Source organism: Pectinophora gossypiella, chromosome 17 (genome assembly GCF_024362695.1).
Source record: "Pectinophora gossypiella chromosome 17, ilPecGoss1.1, whole genome shotgun sequence".
Taxonomy (NCBI): domain Eukaryota; kingdom Metazoa; phylum Arthropoda; class Insecta; order Lepidoptera; family Gelechiidae; genus Pectinophora; species Pectinophora gossypiella.
The window spans coordinates 5,674,889-5,691,363 of NC_065420.1; the positions used below are offsets into that span (position 1 = coordinate 5,674,889).

Consider the following 16,475-nt stretch of genomic DNA (forward strand, 5'->3'; position numbering starts at 1 on the left):
GACTTGTTTTATTTTACTTTTCGTCTTACTTTTCTGAAAACGTTTAGGAGACCAATCTAAAATGTTTCTCTGAATCGTAAAGGTATTATAACTTTTTATATACAACTAGAGCCTGTTTAGTGTTATAACATTGTGGTTAATAAAATATGACGGCGGTTGATATTAAAAAAATAAATTTGTTTTACGCACCCTAATAAATTAGCCCAAATTTTGTATACTCGCCGTAATTGGCTATAATTTTGTGAACGAGGCTTCATTATATGAGGATGATGTTACGTTCTAATAATAATGTTGTTCCTAAATCATGTGCAACCCTTAACTGAAGTGGGTGGTGAAGTGATAGTGACATCTACAATAAGTTGTCTAAACGTTGTTGTGCGAATAGGACACTTCAGAATTCATTTGAATTACTTACACATGCATTCCTCTATAATGAAGTCCCGAGATTGGATTAAAGTAAAATACAAACATGCTTTATAGCACAAAAATAAACTTAAACTTTACAAACATTATTTACATTCAAAGAAATGGCACAAGATGTCTGCCACATTGCTAAGGTAGCTGCAATTTCACGCTTTTATAATAAATAATCAATAACCATTACATGATCATTGAGAATCTTCTTTTTTTAAATATGTTTAGCAATACAAATAAAACATTTTTGAAAATATTACAAGTTGAATTTTCTCCAATCCAATAAACTGATATTCGAGCGAATATGACGCAATTCTGCTAGATAGAATTTACGTGGTACTCTGGTTACGCGTTATTGACTATTCAACCATCCCGGAGGTTATCTGTGATACAAATATCAAATTCAATCATTCCAACAACATGAAATGAAAATTAATATTGCAAATAGTTTTATATTTGGAATGCATAACTTGAATATTGAGTTTAAATATGCATATTCAGGGCATGTGCTAAGACATGAAAGGTACGAGCTGCTGCAACTCATAATGATGGGCAAAGTCGCAGGAAAAAGAAAAGTGGGTCGGAGGAAGGAGTCCTGGTTGCGTAACATCAGGGAGTGGACCTGGATCACGAGTGCGGTCGAACTGTTCGGCCTCGCGGGAGATTAAGATAAATTTTCGGAGCTGATGGTCAACCTCCACTAGTTTGAGAGGCACCAGAAGAAGAAGAAGAAGTTTATATATAATATAAACGTATGCAAATCAGTAAACGGATAAAGCTGACATCCGAATAATTTACAATGTGATAACTGACATAGGCCCGTCTTAAGGGGTATTTTAGAGTACCTAAGATCCACCAATGAGCAAGCACGAAGTCTTTGATGAGAGTGGAGGAAGTCTAGGTGGAGTATCAGTATCATGTACCTAACTGTAACTGCATGTAACTTCCATCATCTCCCTAGCAATGTTCCGTTTTTCACGGGGCCCGCTTACCTAACATGAAGGTTTGACAGGTCCGGTTTTTTACAGAAACGACAGCCTGTCTGACCTTCCAACCCGCGAAGGGATAACCAGCCCAATACAGGTGTCTGAAAATGCATTTCTCGGGAATGTGGGTTACCTCACGATGTTTTCCCGCACCACTGGGCACGTGATAATCATTATGATCCAAACATGAATTCGAAAACAAATTTGTAATCATTAGTTTAGGGCTGTGCTGGATTCGAACCTGCGACTTCAAAGTGAGAGGCAAGCGTTCTAGGAACTGGGTCGTACCTCCAACTATCCTAATTGGGAATATACGTCGTAGTCGTGAGCTTATGATGATGATAAAATTGTTATATAATATAAAGTATAGTTACCTCTAGCGGTTCCACCGGCGCGTAGAGCAAGGCGGAGGGGATGTGCGCAGGCGGTGGAGACCTGTTCTGCAAAGAGAGACACGGCTTGTAATATACATTGACAATAAATACTATGCTGACTTACATATTCAGCCTATATACGTCCCACTGCTGGGCACAGGCCTCCCCTCGATTAACCGGAGGGAATATGGAGCATACTCATCTACTTTTTAATGATATCCTAATAAAACCCGAGAACATCATTTTTAAATAAAAACACCACAAACTTGCTTCACTGCGGGTTGGTGGAGGTGTTTTTACCGACTTTAAAAAAGGAGAAGGTTCTTAATTCGACCGTATATATATTTTTTTTATGTTTGTTCGGGGATATTTTTGTCGTTTATGAACCGATTTTGGTAATTCTTTTTTTTTTACAGCAAGAATCGGAGACCAACGACAACGGTGTTTGTAACTTAAGTACTCAAATCAAAAGTCGTTTAAAATGCTCTGAAAGTCAAGATACTATTTTAGTTATTATTTTACACTATAATAGGTATAGGCAATATCTCCGTATATCGTCCTGTGTATGTGCAATGTCTCCGAGAACGAAACGTCCGATAGAGCGAAGTGGAAGAGAAGTACAAAGAAAGCAGACCCCACCATCAGATGGGAATAATAAATGCCAAGGAGAGAGAGAGACTATAATAGGTATAGGCATTCAATTGTGTAGCTTAATAGTAAATAAATATATATATATATTTATTAAATTTTGGTTTAATTTTAATAAATATACTGTTTTAGGCAATATCAATTTTTTGAGTTCTCTTTTTATGGACAACTGTGATTTTTGTATACCCTCGCACTTCTAGCCGCATCTATATAAATATTTTCTTTTGTTTTTCCTTTCCTTTCAACATCATCTCTCTAGCGTTATTCCGTTTTTCACGAGGTCCGCTTACCTAACGTGAAAATTTGACAGGTCCAGTTTTTTACAGAAGCAACAGGCATAATATTCGAATCCGTGACACAGAATGTGGGTAGGTATATCACGCGTTCTTGGAACAGCCGGGTGTGCATGACAACCGAGTCGCGCGCGGCGCGAATGATATTGACTGCTTCGACCAATAAACGATACGAATGTTATTTACATAGATGGACGTCAAACGGCTATTGGTCGAAGGCCTCGATAGGATTCGCGTCGCGCGCGGCGCGGTTACCGTGCAGAGCCTACAGGACTAGGTATGATGTTGGTTACAACTTAAAGTGGTCTATTAAAAAAAAGTAAGGAGAGATACTCAAATGGATCACTCAGGCTGTTGGTTTATTAATAATACACAAGGAAAACATTGTCTTCGATATTTTCCTGTTTTAATGATAATAAGGTAACTAATTGGTCATTAGTTCACTACCATACACACTTGCTTAGTGAGTGCAGTGCGATCTCAGGACACTACCAATACCGCAGTTAAAAAAAGTGTATTTTCTAAGGTAAGTAAGCATTTTTATTCATAAATACTTAGCATAATCTTCTTCTATCGTGTGGGTTGTTAGGTGGTTTACCAACCTCATCAACCCAGGTGTCAGGATTATTATTGAGCCGCAAAAGGCCAATGGCACATGTAACGATTACCCCTAAGCCCTTTTCTTAATATTGTTTATGAATAATCATACACACATACACACTAACACCCCTCCTTTGCATGTAATTTATAATATAAGTAATAATATAATGCACGGTAGAATAAAAATGACACAGGCCCTATAAGCTTAACAGATGGCATCAGTGATTGTATTATGTTTGTTGCCAATAAAACATTTTTTTATTATTATTTTTAATCATTATATTTCTTTTTATTTTTCAGCAATAGCACCATGCATAATCAGGGAGTGAATAGGATAGTATGGCTTGTGGTGTTGTTGGTTTTGACGTTATTAGCCGTCCTAGGCGTGTGCTTGAAGCGGTACTGCTACAGACATCGTGAGTACTATTGTTGATTCATGAGTTGTACGTAAAAAATGTATAGCATAAACGTGCCCCCATGATTAGCTATCACACAACCCGATTAATTTGGGTAGTGTAATAAGGCCTTACCACAGCCACACCCCGGACACTTCATACAAACAACTTCGATTTACACAGACACCACACATTGACATTATCGTACACGCGCATCTGTTTGTGTGACCTCTGACGCCATACGATTCAAGTCTAAACTATGTTCAGAGAAGGGGTGAGGTAAATCTAGCTCAGACGCTGGTGGGGACCGGAGAGTTGCCATTCTATACGTAATATTATTCCTTATTCTGAGCCGTGGTAGCCCAGTTGGTAGAACGCTTGCCTCTCACATTGAGGTCGCAGGTTCTATTCAGCACAGGCCTAAACCAAATGATTGTCGAATTTGTTTTCGAATTCATGTTTGGATCATAAACGATTATCACGTGCTCAACGGTGAAGGAAAATATCGTGAGGAAACTCACATTCCCGAGAAATTCATTTTTGGGGGTATGTGACCTAACCTGTATTGGGTTGGTTTTTTCTTCGCGGAATGGAACTTTCTTTGTTATTTCACTTTAATAATATGTGAAAGCTTGCAGGTAATTGGCCTTCTGCTAACTACTTTTGTATTTGTTTATAATTGAAGCTATTAGCTCCCTGAAGAAAATAAAATAAATAATCATACGAGGACAAATTAATGTCACGCGGAAATCCCGGTAATAGTGTCACCTACTTCAACATGCGTCATCTACCAAGGAATTATCATGGGATAGAGGTTTTTTTTTTAACGTGATTAATATAATTTTAGGGTGTCCTTCTGACATAATGTGTGTGTGTCTGTCTGTTTGTTTGTCCGTCTTTCACGGGGAAACAGAACGACGAATTGACGTGGTTTTTTAAGTGGAAATAGTTGAAGGGATGGAAAGTGACATTGGCTACCTACTTCTTGTCTCTTTCTAACCCTTCACTTCCCTAAAATAGGGGGTGGGAATTTATATGGAGCTGAAAGTTTGTATGCGGACTATTTTGTGACTAACAAAAAAATTGCGCATCATTTTTTTTTTTGAAATCTGCCCCTACCCAAAGAGCGGGTGAAATTTTATATGGAGCTTTTAGCAGTTTACAAGGTAGGAAGCTAAAAATTGGTGCCTGCATTAGGAAAGGGAACGGTGTTACATGGAATTTAACGCGAGCGAAGCCGCGAGAAAAAGCTAGTCTCTATATTAAGTTATCAGTCTCCGGTTGCAGAATTCAGAATTTGAATATTTTCACCCCTCTCGGGGAGCACCCCCGCTGACATCACTGTACCTGAAGTTGCTCTACTTTACTGTTACAAACTCTGTGTATATCGGAATTTTCTAGCTAGAACAGTAATTTGTGTCAATGATTGACTTATCTACGGTTGAATAATGAATTAATATTTACTTCCTTACTTTGCAGAGAGAAGGCTAAATCGTGGAGCAGTGTTAGCACCGCCGGTCGTAGTCTCACCGTCCGTCTGTCCCACAACAGTACACCATGGAAACCCGGTTATGCCTGGTTATCCGCCTGTCAACCCGGGAGCAGAATACAACTCTGCCGGATATCCAGGAGTATCAACGGTACCCGATGATCCAACGGGAATGAAGAAATATCCTAGTAAGTTGCTCTACTGCTAAGTATACCACAAATATATACGCAAACCATATTATATATATGTGGGTTTGCTCTTGGCCCCAGACTTGTCCGAAGGCATTGACGAGGCCTAAGATGGAGCTCGCTCGCCCAGAGCTCGTCTGTTCACTCTGGCCTTGAAAACACCCGGGTTATATGCATTCGGAAATACAGAAGACGGCAAAAAAATTCACTTCTTAGCAGTACGCATATTAAAGGACGATGCGAAGTGCTTTGTGCGAATAGTTGGGATATCCACCAAATAGGGATGCATATAGGCCGTACGTCTATATGCAAATCATAAGAACTCTTATCAAAGTAGGTGTTAAATAGTGTTAGGTTTGGGGTGTTAGATTCCTAATGGCTGTGAGGGCTGGTTATCTGAGGCGAAGGCTGAGATTGAAACGTCCAGAAGTAGGCAAAATTCACTGAATTTAATTAAATTCGTACAAAAAATGTTCACATTACAGTAGTTAAATGGAGAGCAAGAACGGAAGTGAAGAGACAAAAGTGTTGTCACACTAAAAAATATAAATTTAATGTTGGGGTTGCCAACAAATAGAAGCAAAAGTCCAAACGATAATTCGCTCAGTCACTCTAGAAACATATGCTATCGATCGCTTAAATAAATTTTGTCGAAATCGATAAGTTCGTTTTTCCCAAAGCGTGCCACGTTTTGGTTCGAATTTTGACAAAACGACATGACTTATTCGAGTTCACATATTAGCACCAAGCACCAATCAGCTAAACGACATAATCATATCGTCAGAATCGATAAAATGACCGTGACAAAATTTTATCACGTTGCGCATGTTAGCCCTACTGCGCAAAGTGCGATCTCCGGCCAATCCCTCCTAAGCATCCAAATCATAAGGATCCTTAAAAAAACTCACCTACTTTGATAAGTATATGATTACGTGTTTTTAACTTTTGTGTATAACGTATATTGTCATTTCATAGAATGTTCGGTGAGTTGTGGGCAGGTACTTTTATCTTACGATAGATGTACTTCTGACTAGCCCAATTAGAAATATAGTCGTGAACTTATGTTTAACATTTGCAGTGCCGCCGTCGTACGAGTGTGCCACGGGTTCATCGTCGACGTCTTAAGCATATGCGCGTATGTGATGCAATAGCCTATCTGCGCACGCGCACCATCATCATCAAATTCATTTTTACATTCTATAGTATATGATACTTGACTGAATAGTTACATCAATAAATCTGTTTTATATTTTATCACTTGTTATATTATTATGATAATTTAACCTAATACTTTTCCGCGTTACGCTTACGTCCTTGCGGCAACACATAGCTGGATTTCAGAACCTCGATACCGACCCCGCCGACGTGGTCGACGGTTTCCTTCATTCACCGGTTACCGTTATCAACCCACTAGAGTCGACTAAATCGTTCAAATAAAAACTTCTCAAACGACGCCCCTACTAAATTGAGAAGAATCAACTTTTGTGATTCGGTATAGATACATGATAAAATGTTTATTTAAGTTTCTCTGTAATGTGTAAGCACGTAAGTATTTTATAATATTTCAGAGTTTTAAAGGAAGGAATATGAGGGGTAGGTAGGTTAGGTAGCAAATAAAGATAACTTTCAAAGAGCATTCGGTAAACGAAGCAGTTTTAGAATTTAAAACCAATTAAATACCTTATGAAACTTAGATGTCACTTAGATAAACAACAACATTGTACAACACACAATAAGAATCATAAAGTTATAAAAACTTAGTAATAATTTAAATTTACATCTTTTTAAAGAATACTTTAAGAATATTATTTCAAATTCATCTCCATTTTCAAAAAATATCCCTGGGGTGTTTACAAAAACAAAATGGCTATTTTAATGAACTCTGCCAGAAGTTGGACCTTGAAAACGAAAATGGCCTCAAGAAATTCCCATTTTCTCAACGAAGGTGTATAAGATGGTCCTGACAGTTGATAGATAGCCCTGTCTAATAAACGCCAAATAGAATATGAAATGAAATAGCAATTTCTTTATTCATGAAACTTTTTACGGCGAAATGAGAATTTACGGCGCCGTTTGCTCGTCTGCCAAATGCGAATACGTAATTAAATTATAGAATAGTCATCAAATATGTATAGGGGGCGAATGAATTTATTGACTTTAGTAATGCTGGATCCATTTCCCTGTCCGATCATATTCATATTACCTACAAACCGACGACCGTAAAGCGAAGCGAAACTTACCACCACACCCCGCACACTTCATACAAAAAACCTCGTTTTACACAGGCTCTACACATTGACGTTATCGTACACGCGCAACTGGTGAAGACTAATATAAGACTGAGAGGGGGGGGGGGGGGGATAAACTTAGCACAGTAACTGGTGGCGAGCGGAAAGTGTACGTAATATTATTCCTTATTCTATATTACCACATCGATTATTTGTTTATTTCTAAGTAAGTACAATAAAACAGACCAAAAGGAACGTAAAGCTCGGTGAGGTGTGGATACTTAGTTCATCTTGCGATGGATATACCTTTGAATACCCCTATTGGGATAAAGTCGTGAGCTTATGTTATAATGTTATGGTAGGTATACACTGGTATGGATATAAGATAATTGCTTGATAATTACTTGTTTTGTATGTCGTGTGCAATAAATTATATTTGTATAATTGTCTAAAAATATTATTTTTAATTTTGGAAAGAACATTTCTTTGTTATTTATTTGCGGTCGTACTTGGATTGTTTCCGGATTGAACTGTGGTAGCCTAGTTGATAAATCGCTTTACTACCATTTTGATGTCGTAGGTTTGAGTCTACTACGGACCTAAATCAATTTTCAAAATTGTTTTCAAATCAATGTTCCGATCTTAAATGATTATCATGTGCTCAGCGGTGAAAGATGTTTTCCTTCAAGTGAGGTTTCTTACATTCTGGAAAATGCGTTTCGGACGTATGTGACCTAACGTGTACGTGTGTGCGTGTCATGTGTGCACGCGCGCGTGTGTGTGTGTAAGTATTTTATCTATCTATCTAACCTGTGTATCGAGCTAGTTTTCCTTTTTCGGGTTGACAGGTCAGACAGGCAGTCGCTTTTTAAAAAACTGGACCTGTCTAATGTTCAGTTTTGGTAAACGGACCTCACGGGAAACGAGATAGATGATGACAACTTAAATTTCTTCCGGTAGAGAAAGCCATCTGAGGCAAATCACATAAACAAATGCTATAGGTAGCTTAAAACTGCGGGCACTTTTTCAAGTTGTATGTTCTCCGCAGTATGTGAGTTTTTAATAGCAGGAAATGTTTTCAAAAGCACCCCGCAGGCCCATAGTTGCCAGTTGCGCCAGTAAAGTGTATAGATTAGTTCCGTGCAGTAAAAAGTGGAATAGTTCTAGACCCAGACAGGTTTAACATAGTTTCATTCTAGACTCAAATAAAAGCTCGCAATTTTATTCATTAGAATAAAACCTATTCTATAGTTAAACAATGTGTGCTCTATTTAAGCGACTTCAGAAATAGGAATTACCATCCGATTACTCTAGACGTAGAGGCGGCTAAACAGCTCGACCAAACATTTCAGGACCCCGCCGGCGTGGTCAGTATCGGACTTATCGCTATAGACTTATCGCTTATCGCCACTAGGGCCGATTAAATCTTTTGAATATAATCGTCTCAGACGACGCCCTGAGCCAACGCTCGTGGCCAACTAGGCACCTTCAGGCCTATAGTCTTAAATTTTGTACCGGGTGAGAGCCCTCATCGCTCCCCATTTGTCCGGTCAAGTAGTTAATGGCATTAGCGGCATATCTACAATAAGTCACGTCATAAAAAAGGAATTACTCAATTCGACCTGTACTTTTGGGTTGTAAGCAAGTAAGTAGCAACGGTTACTAGTTGCGCCGACTAAGTTTCGATTCCAACAATGTATTCAACGAAATGTTATTTCTTTCTTTGAAATAGACTTTTTTATTTGGGGATTTGTTTTGTTTCTTTATTCTGTACGGGTTTCCTTTTATAATAAGAATAAAAATAATTTATTTCAGTAAAAACTCAGTCTAATTGCACATAGATACGAAATATATTTAAATTAGCTACTTGATTTTGTGATGTTTTAACTATGTAAGTAAGTGAAACTTACGTGTATAATTTACCGGGTGAGGAGCCTTCAGCGTTCCCCATTTGTCTGGCCAAGTAGTTAATGCCATCTGCGGCAAATCTACAATAACACACGTCAAAAAAAAAGAAAAAAAAAACAGTATAATAACTTCACTATTGTCTACTAGTCAGCAACAAATGTCTACTAATTAAAGAAAACTGTATTTCCCCGGAGGCCCGTGTTGCTCTATGGTATTACGTAATTTAACAGAAATTCAAACGTAATTTACATTCGAAAATAAATTATAATTTTAAACGGAAACAATTTTAATATATTCTTCTTTCTTTCCATTGCGGTAGCGTGAATCAAAGAAATAGTTTTCTTTTTCACCATTAAGGTTCTATTCACGTGGACTTTCATTTGCATGCTCGCACGCACGGGAGCCTACATTCCCGGGAATCATTAGTTGCATACCAACGTACACAATGCAGTGCAAGCGCAGATTTCTAGAGTTGCTTAATAGTCGATAGTTGACTTATCGATAAAATGATGAAGTATATTAAAGTCCAAGTAGTTAATACCGTGGGGTATCATATCTAAGTAAGTTTGTTATGTCAAAGATAATCAAGCCGCACAATAACATGAAAGTACTAACGTTATATTTTCTAACAATAATGTAATCTAACAGTAATGAAAGCGTTATAAAATAGAGAAACTTGAAAAGCAATTCACACCACGCTCCTCCGGTTCGGAGTGGATTGATCGACGACCGGCAGCTTTATTTCTGCAGTTCATTTTTTTAATGCCTGCTTCATAGAACGACATAAAAGCAGGTAGTACATCCGGTGGAAGCTCCTCTAGAGATTTAAACAAGTATAGCATGACATAACATAGTGTCATGTCTCAATCCCCAAACTGGTAGGCGGAGGCAACACCCACTCTTCGCCAGCTATGTTTAAGTACAATAACCATGGGGCGAGCAAATTTTGAGAATCACGAGATGTCAATTTCCAATTTATTAGAAAAAAAAACAATCATGAATTCAAACTCGAACTGGAATTGAGTATGACACTACTACTCGTATCTAAGTCATGAGCTCTCTGAACCGGGCTATCACAGTTTTTTTATAGTTTATTTATTTAGTTTATTAATTTAGTGTATTAAAAAAATCGTATCGTTTTCATTATATTAAAAATTGATAACCTTATTTTTTAGGTGGTAAAAAAACTATCGTATCGATAGATTGCCCGCTGCACGTAGGCACAACGCTAGTCCAACGATTGCGTGCAATTTACAATGCACGCATGTAGCATGCGAAGGGTGTTTGATTTAGTAAAGTAGCCTGGTGTGAATGTTAACTCTTAGTAATGAAGTGTGCTTCTACACCAGGTTAAGTGTCCGCTATTCTACGGCTAGCGTGGTGTTTACTTATCTCAGCTTCGAGACTGCCCTCAATGTCAATGTGGCAGTTCTTATATGAAAACAAGGACTTGAGCATGGTCTTGAGGATAGTCTCAACTGAGAATAGTTTATTAGTACCACCCATAAACCGGACCTGTCAAATCTTCAGGTTAGGTAAGCGGACCCTGTGAAAAAACGGGATAATGCTAGGACGATGATGATTGGTTTAGTGTGGCAAGCGTTGTAGCAACTGGATCAATGAAAGTTTTGTGACAGCCTGCGCGGGTGATCAGCCTGTAATGTCTCAACCAATTCAGGGCTCACAAAGTGATGTTTGTGATATATCTCCACCTGGATTCGAACCTGGAGCCTCCCTAATGTGAACACGCGCAACCACTGGACCACGGAGGCCAAAAAACATTACTTAGCTCTGAAATAATGTAGTGACAATTACGATTTATGATATGGCCAAATTATCGAGGGTGTGCTGACACCAAAGGATGTTTTTCACCGTGTGCCGTCACCAGACAGCATTAACTACTTAGCCGGACAAATGGGGAGCACTCAGAGGTGAGAGCACCCGGCCGGGTGCGAACCTTGGCTCAGGGCGTCATCTGAGGGGATCATATTGAACGAATTAACCGGTAAGCGACAAATGAGGGAATTCGTCGACTACGCCGGCGGGGTCAGTATCGGGATCCTGAAGTGCTTGTTATCGTGTGCTGATTGGCCGCCTCTATAGCTAGAGTGATCGGTTTGTCAGGATCGTATATAACGTCTTTTGGGCGTCGATACTTTTCTGTACCGTCCCTAAGCGATATTCGGAATTCAGGAAACAGGAACCAACGTCTAAAAGGAATAATAACAGCTTCCACAAATTGGTTTAAAAGTGTTTATTCAATTTATTTCACCAAAAGACAATTTCTTCTCCCGACTGACAATTTAGATAGCACTCTTCAAAGGCAAAGGAACAAAGCCTGTTCCTGATTACATCTCACCCGACGATCTACCAATAAAATCTGTCCATCACCAGATAATGTAATTTAGCCGGGATAAATAAGCCTTGGGACTGGAAGCCTGTAGCATAATGAAGATTGTTGATTGAGGGAGACTAATGGAGTTAAGCTATGTTTGACGGAGTCATTGGGCCAATCTTCGTGATAATGATGCCTAATTACATCGTGATTATTATACTTACTGATCATTTAAACAATATACTATTAAGACCGGCCATCATAAAGATAGCGGCTTTTATACGAAAAATATGCCTGGTAAACTTCAGTCGAATTTGACAATTTTTGAAATAGTTCCACTCTAGAATTACGAGGGCAAGTCCAGCTTTTGCCAAGGAATGGGTCGATAAGTGCGTCGCTCACACGAGAACTGAAGAGGCGTCGCGGCGGAGTCGAGACGCGGGCGCAGCGGAGTCGAGGCGGCGTCGCGGAATGGTATATGCGGCGTCGCGGTACGGACGAGCTTTCATTGTTATGCACGAAACTTAACAGTGAGCGTGCTGCCCAGAAAACCTAGATGTGGCACACCCCTTGTGCGCCCGTATTTCGACGCTGCCTAAACTCTTAATTGTATGAGATTATGTTGTTCCTCAACTCAAAGGCCTCCTTCAACTTGAACGCATAATTTAGAAACAGTATTTACGTTCCTTTATATTGGATTATATAATTTGTCTGTGATAAAGAAGCTCACGGGTGTTCACTGAAACTCTCTGGCGTAATTCATCTGTTGAAATTTGAACCAGTAATATGATTTGCGTATTTTTTACAGCCGATATTTTCAGTGTCGGTGCCTGCAATATTTTATTTTACGCTTCGTGTAGGTCGTCAAGTTTAATCATGTTATCATTTTATAATTGGAGGGTTGAGTTTCAAAGCTACAAGTCGGCATAAAACTAGATCATTTACATTCAATATTGAATATTACGACGCTTGCACTACATTCAGAAACGGTTAAAACTTGTCATGAAATGTGTTCGTTCCTAGAATGCTTCGATAGAATGTTACATATACGTATTTTAAACCTGAAACAATGAAGGATAATAATAGTAATCCCTAAAACGTGACTTTTCATTGGATTTCCTCGCTGTAAGCAGTGATGTCGGAAGTAATAAATGTAAATTTAAAATGAACCAATGTTTATAAAGATTCGAATCGAATACATTGCACCTAAAAACATAAAGACAAATTGATATACAAGACAACAAGCTCACGTTATCCTGTCGTCATTATTTAATATTTCCCTTCATTTCTTACCAACACTTCCCGTATCGCCTCATATTTCTACTTGATACCTACTTAATTATGGAATCTATTACGCGGAAAATTCTGAGTATTCTGACCTGTTATACCCCGAGGGACTGCTCCTTAAATTATCGGTGGCGGGTAACTGGGTTGCTACATGATCGGATTAGCGCTCCGTCCGTTTTTCAAGTCGGCAACCCACACGTCCATCGACGATACAACTAAATAGAGATCTACCGTCTTATTACAAAACGAAGAATTCACGAAAGAACTCCACGTCCACGGATTTTAATGGAACTAATTGACAAGTCACAATAATTCTATGCAGAATCTGTGATCACTAGCGACGCGGCCTCGAGAGTTCTTTCGTGGCGCGGACTATATTTCAAACCTGATATAATTATTCAGTGTACATTTTGTAATAAGACGGCCTAATGTTTGAATTTTCGCATCGCATTTACTATGTCAACTAGCTGATATAAGGGGTTTCTGACTGGATCCTCCCTCAAGATCCTTCAGGTCACGGAAGCGGTTGCGATTTTGATCTTTTAAGTCGCTGCCCAATGGCGTTCTAGCAATGTATTCGATCAAAACGGTCTAGAGACCTATTTGTCAGATGTGTTGACATAATGAGTTCTGGTCAGTTAAGAGTCTAGAGGAGGTATCGTCGATGATCAAGTCAGTGGATTTTTACGAGCATTTGTTAGTCGCTTGGACACACGATATTTCCTCGAAGAAAATTTCGATTTAAGGGGAAAATAAGTGCAGTAACTTAAGAAAGGATCGTGATTTTGAGGTCAACAGATTCGGGACGCCGAGGTTGTAGGTATGTTGTAATACTTCGATGGGATATTAGAACCAAATTCAAATTATTTGATTTGATTCGTGCGGTTAATGGCAACCCTTATTACATGAGATTTAAACTGCCGAGGAGTGGGTGTATGCTATACGACTTTTCTGGCCCCTTCGGGTATACAGCTGTGATGGTTATGATATGTTTCATTGTCTTTTTAAAGTTATTCCATTCTCACAGGGTCCGTTCACCTAAGCTGAAGATTTGACAGGTCCGGTTTTCTACAGAAACGACTGTCAATCTGACCTTCCAATCCGCGCCGTGAACGCGAAGGAAAACAAGTCTAATACAACTTAGGTCACATATCTTCGTAACATTTTTTATGTGATGCTAGGTTATGTGTTATTTGTACCAATCATTTCGGAAAAGAAGAAAAAATGAAAGAAGCGAAATTGGTGTCGAGAGTCGTGGTAAGTGGAACTCCGCGGTGCCTCTCTACCTATCATTTTGGAGTCAACCTGACCACCTATATCCCCTCGTAGTTGTGGCTTCCGAATACATCCCGCTTAGGGACGGTACTGAAAAGTAATATACGATCCAGACGACTCGATTACTCTAGCCATTTACACGGCCAATCAGCGCGCGACAACAAACACTTCAAAACCCCGATACTGTCCCCGCCGACGTGGTCGACGATTTCCTCTATTCAGCGCTTATCGCTATCGACGCACTAGAGTCTATTGATTCTTTCAAATATAATCCTTATAAAAGCCCCGATATGAGGTTCGCGCCCAACTGGGCAACCTTAGGCCTGTTGTCTTACATTTTGAACCGGGCTCTAAAGCCCTCTGTGCTCCCAATTTGTCCGGCCAAGTAGTTAACCTTTGACTACAAAACTACTGCCGTGTCTGACTAGTGACAAAATTATATTACGGTTTCAAACTTACTTTGTTCTTGTTTCGTAAGTATCACGACACACGTGTATCGAATTAAGCAAAATTAAAAATTTTGGAAAAACCCACGACGGTAAAAATAACATCGAAAAAGAATAAAATAACTCAAAACCCCCGACTTAACCCAATTATTATGTAACGAAATATTATATTAGACTTAAAAATACTTTCTAAAAAAGAGTTGATATCTCGAGACATCGGTAATAGATATACTTAAGTACCTAAACAATGAATATGGATGTTTACAGTTTTTTCCTAACGTGTCTGTTTCTCGAAGATATACGTATACTTAAATGTAGCGATAATAATTTTACCATAATACATAACCGAGAAATATCCGTCGGGGGCTGCCTTTTCTATATGAAATTTCAACAGAAATTTAATCATACTCATAAGTGTATTTTATGTCGTCGTTAAACATCTACAATTCTTCAATAATTGTATTCACATCACTAGAAAAACTTTAGCTGGGTTAATGGCAGCCCCCGACGGATATTCCTCGGTTATGTATTATGGTAAAATTATTATCGCTACATTTAAGTATACGTATATCTTCGAGAAACAGACACGTTAGGAAAAAACTGTAAACATCCATATTCATTGTTTAGGTACTTAAGTATATCTATTACCGATGTCTCGAGATATCAACTCTTTTTTAGAAAGTATTTTTAAGTCTAATATAATATTTCGTTACATAATAATTGGGTTAAGTCGGGGGTTTTGAGTTATTTTATTCTTTTTCGATGTTATTTTTACCGTCGTGGGTTTTTCCAAAATTTTTAATTTTGCTTAATTTTATTTCAGACTTTTTAGAGAGCATATACGAATTATAATCTATATAATGTGTAGGTAAGATCTCGCAAAACAATAAGTGTGATTCATCCTACCACATAATATTAAGTCCCTTATTATATATTATACAGTTGCTTTCTGTTTAAAGTTACCTCTATAACTGCTTGCTATGCTTCTATGCTGTTCTGGGAGCATATAAAAACATAGAACACGTTCAGCTGCTTCTCTACCCGGGCATGTCGTAAAAACCGACAGAGGGATTGTGTCCTCTAACATGATGGACTAATGTTATGGGCGATAGGCTGATCCCTTATCACCATAAGGTTCATCATATCCATCTTTGGACTTCGTATCAACAGTGGCTGCAAGTTGTCTTTGATTGTTTTGATGTATGTGTGTAAATCAAACACGGAGTTGGTTGATTACTGACTTTATTATCGAGGGTACCTCTCATGCATTCTTTATACAACTACCTTACATCTTCCTCCTTTTTAAAATAAATTAAAATATTAATTTTCAATTCATACATTATTCACATGCACTTTTTTTTTTTTTACATATATTTAAATAATTAAGGTACTTACTTACATTTATTTATTATGATATAATATAAATTTATTAATATATTATTTATTGTATAATTTATTATTTATTCAATTAACATAAATATATGGATTACTTATTATATCTTTAATTTCATACAAAAGAGATAAAAGTTTATACAATTTACATAATTAAGAAATAATAATTTCTTTACCAATATTTGAATTGTTTGAGTTAATAAACAATTAATACAAC

General features: G+C 38.1%; 2 protein-coding genes across 5 annotated transcripts in view; one reads left to right on the forward strand and one right to left on the reverse strand.

Moving 5' to 3' along the window:
• Positions 1 to 16,475, reverse strand: part of LOC126374302 (high affinity cAMP-specific and IBMX-insensitive 3',5'-cyclic phosphodiesterase 8) — a 342,656-nt gene that overhangs the window by 110,810 nt on the left and 215,371 nt on the right. For all 4 annotated transcript variants that reach the window (XM_050020843.1, XM_050020845.1, XM_050020844.1 and 1 more), the window contains one exon: positions 1,775 to 1,840. In XM_050020843.1, the coding sequence (XP_049876800.1) occupies positions 1,775 to 1,840 (66 nt within the window). The remainder of the gene's footprint in view (positions 1 to 1,774; positions 1,841 to 16,475) is intronic.
• On the forward strand, positions 3,100 to 6,641 carry LOC126374496 (uncharacterized). The gene is made up of 4 exons (XM_050021167.1): positions 3,100 to 3,241; positions 3,616 to 3,731; positions 5,190 to 5,387; positions 6,466 to 6,641. Exons 2-4 carry the CDS (start codon positions 3,626 to 3,628, stop codon positions 6,510 to 6,512), a joined length of 351 nt encoding a protein of 116 aa, XP_049877124.1. The 5' UTR covers positions 3,100 to 3,241; positions 3,616 to 3,625; the 3' UTR covers positions 6,513 to 6,641.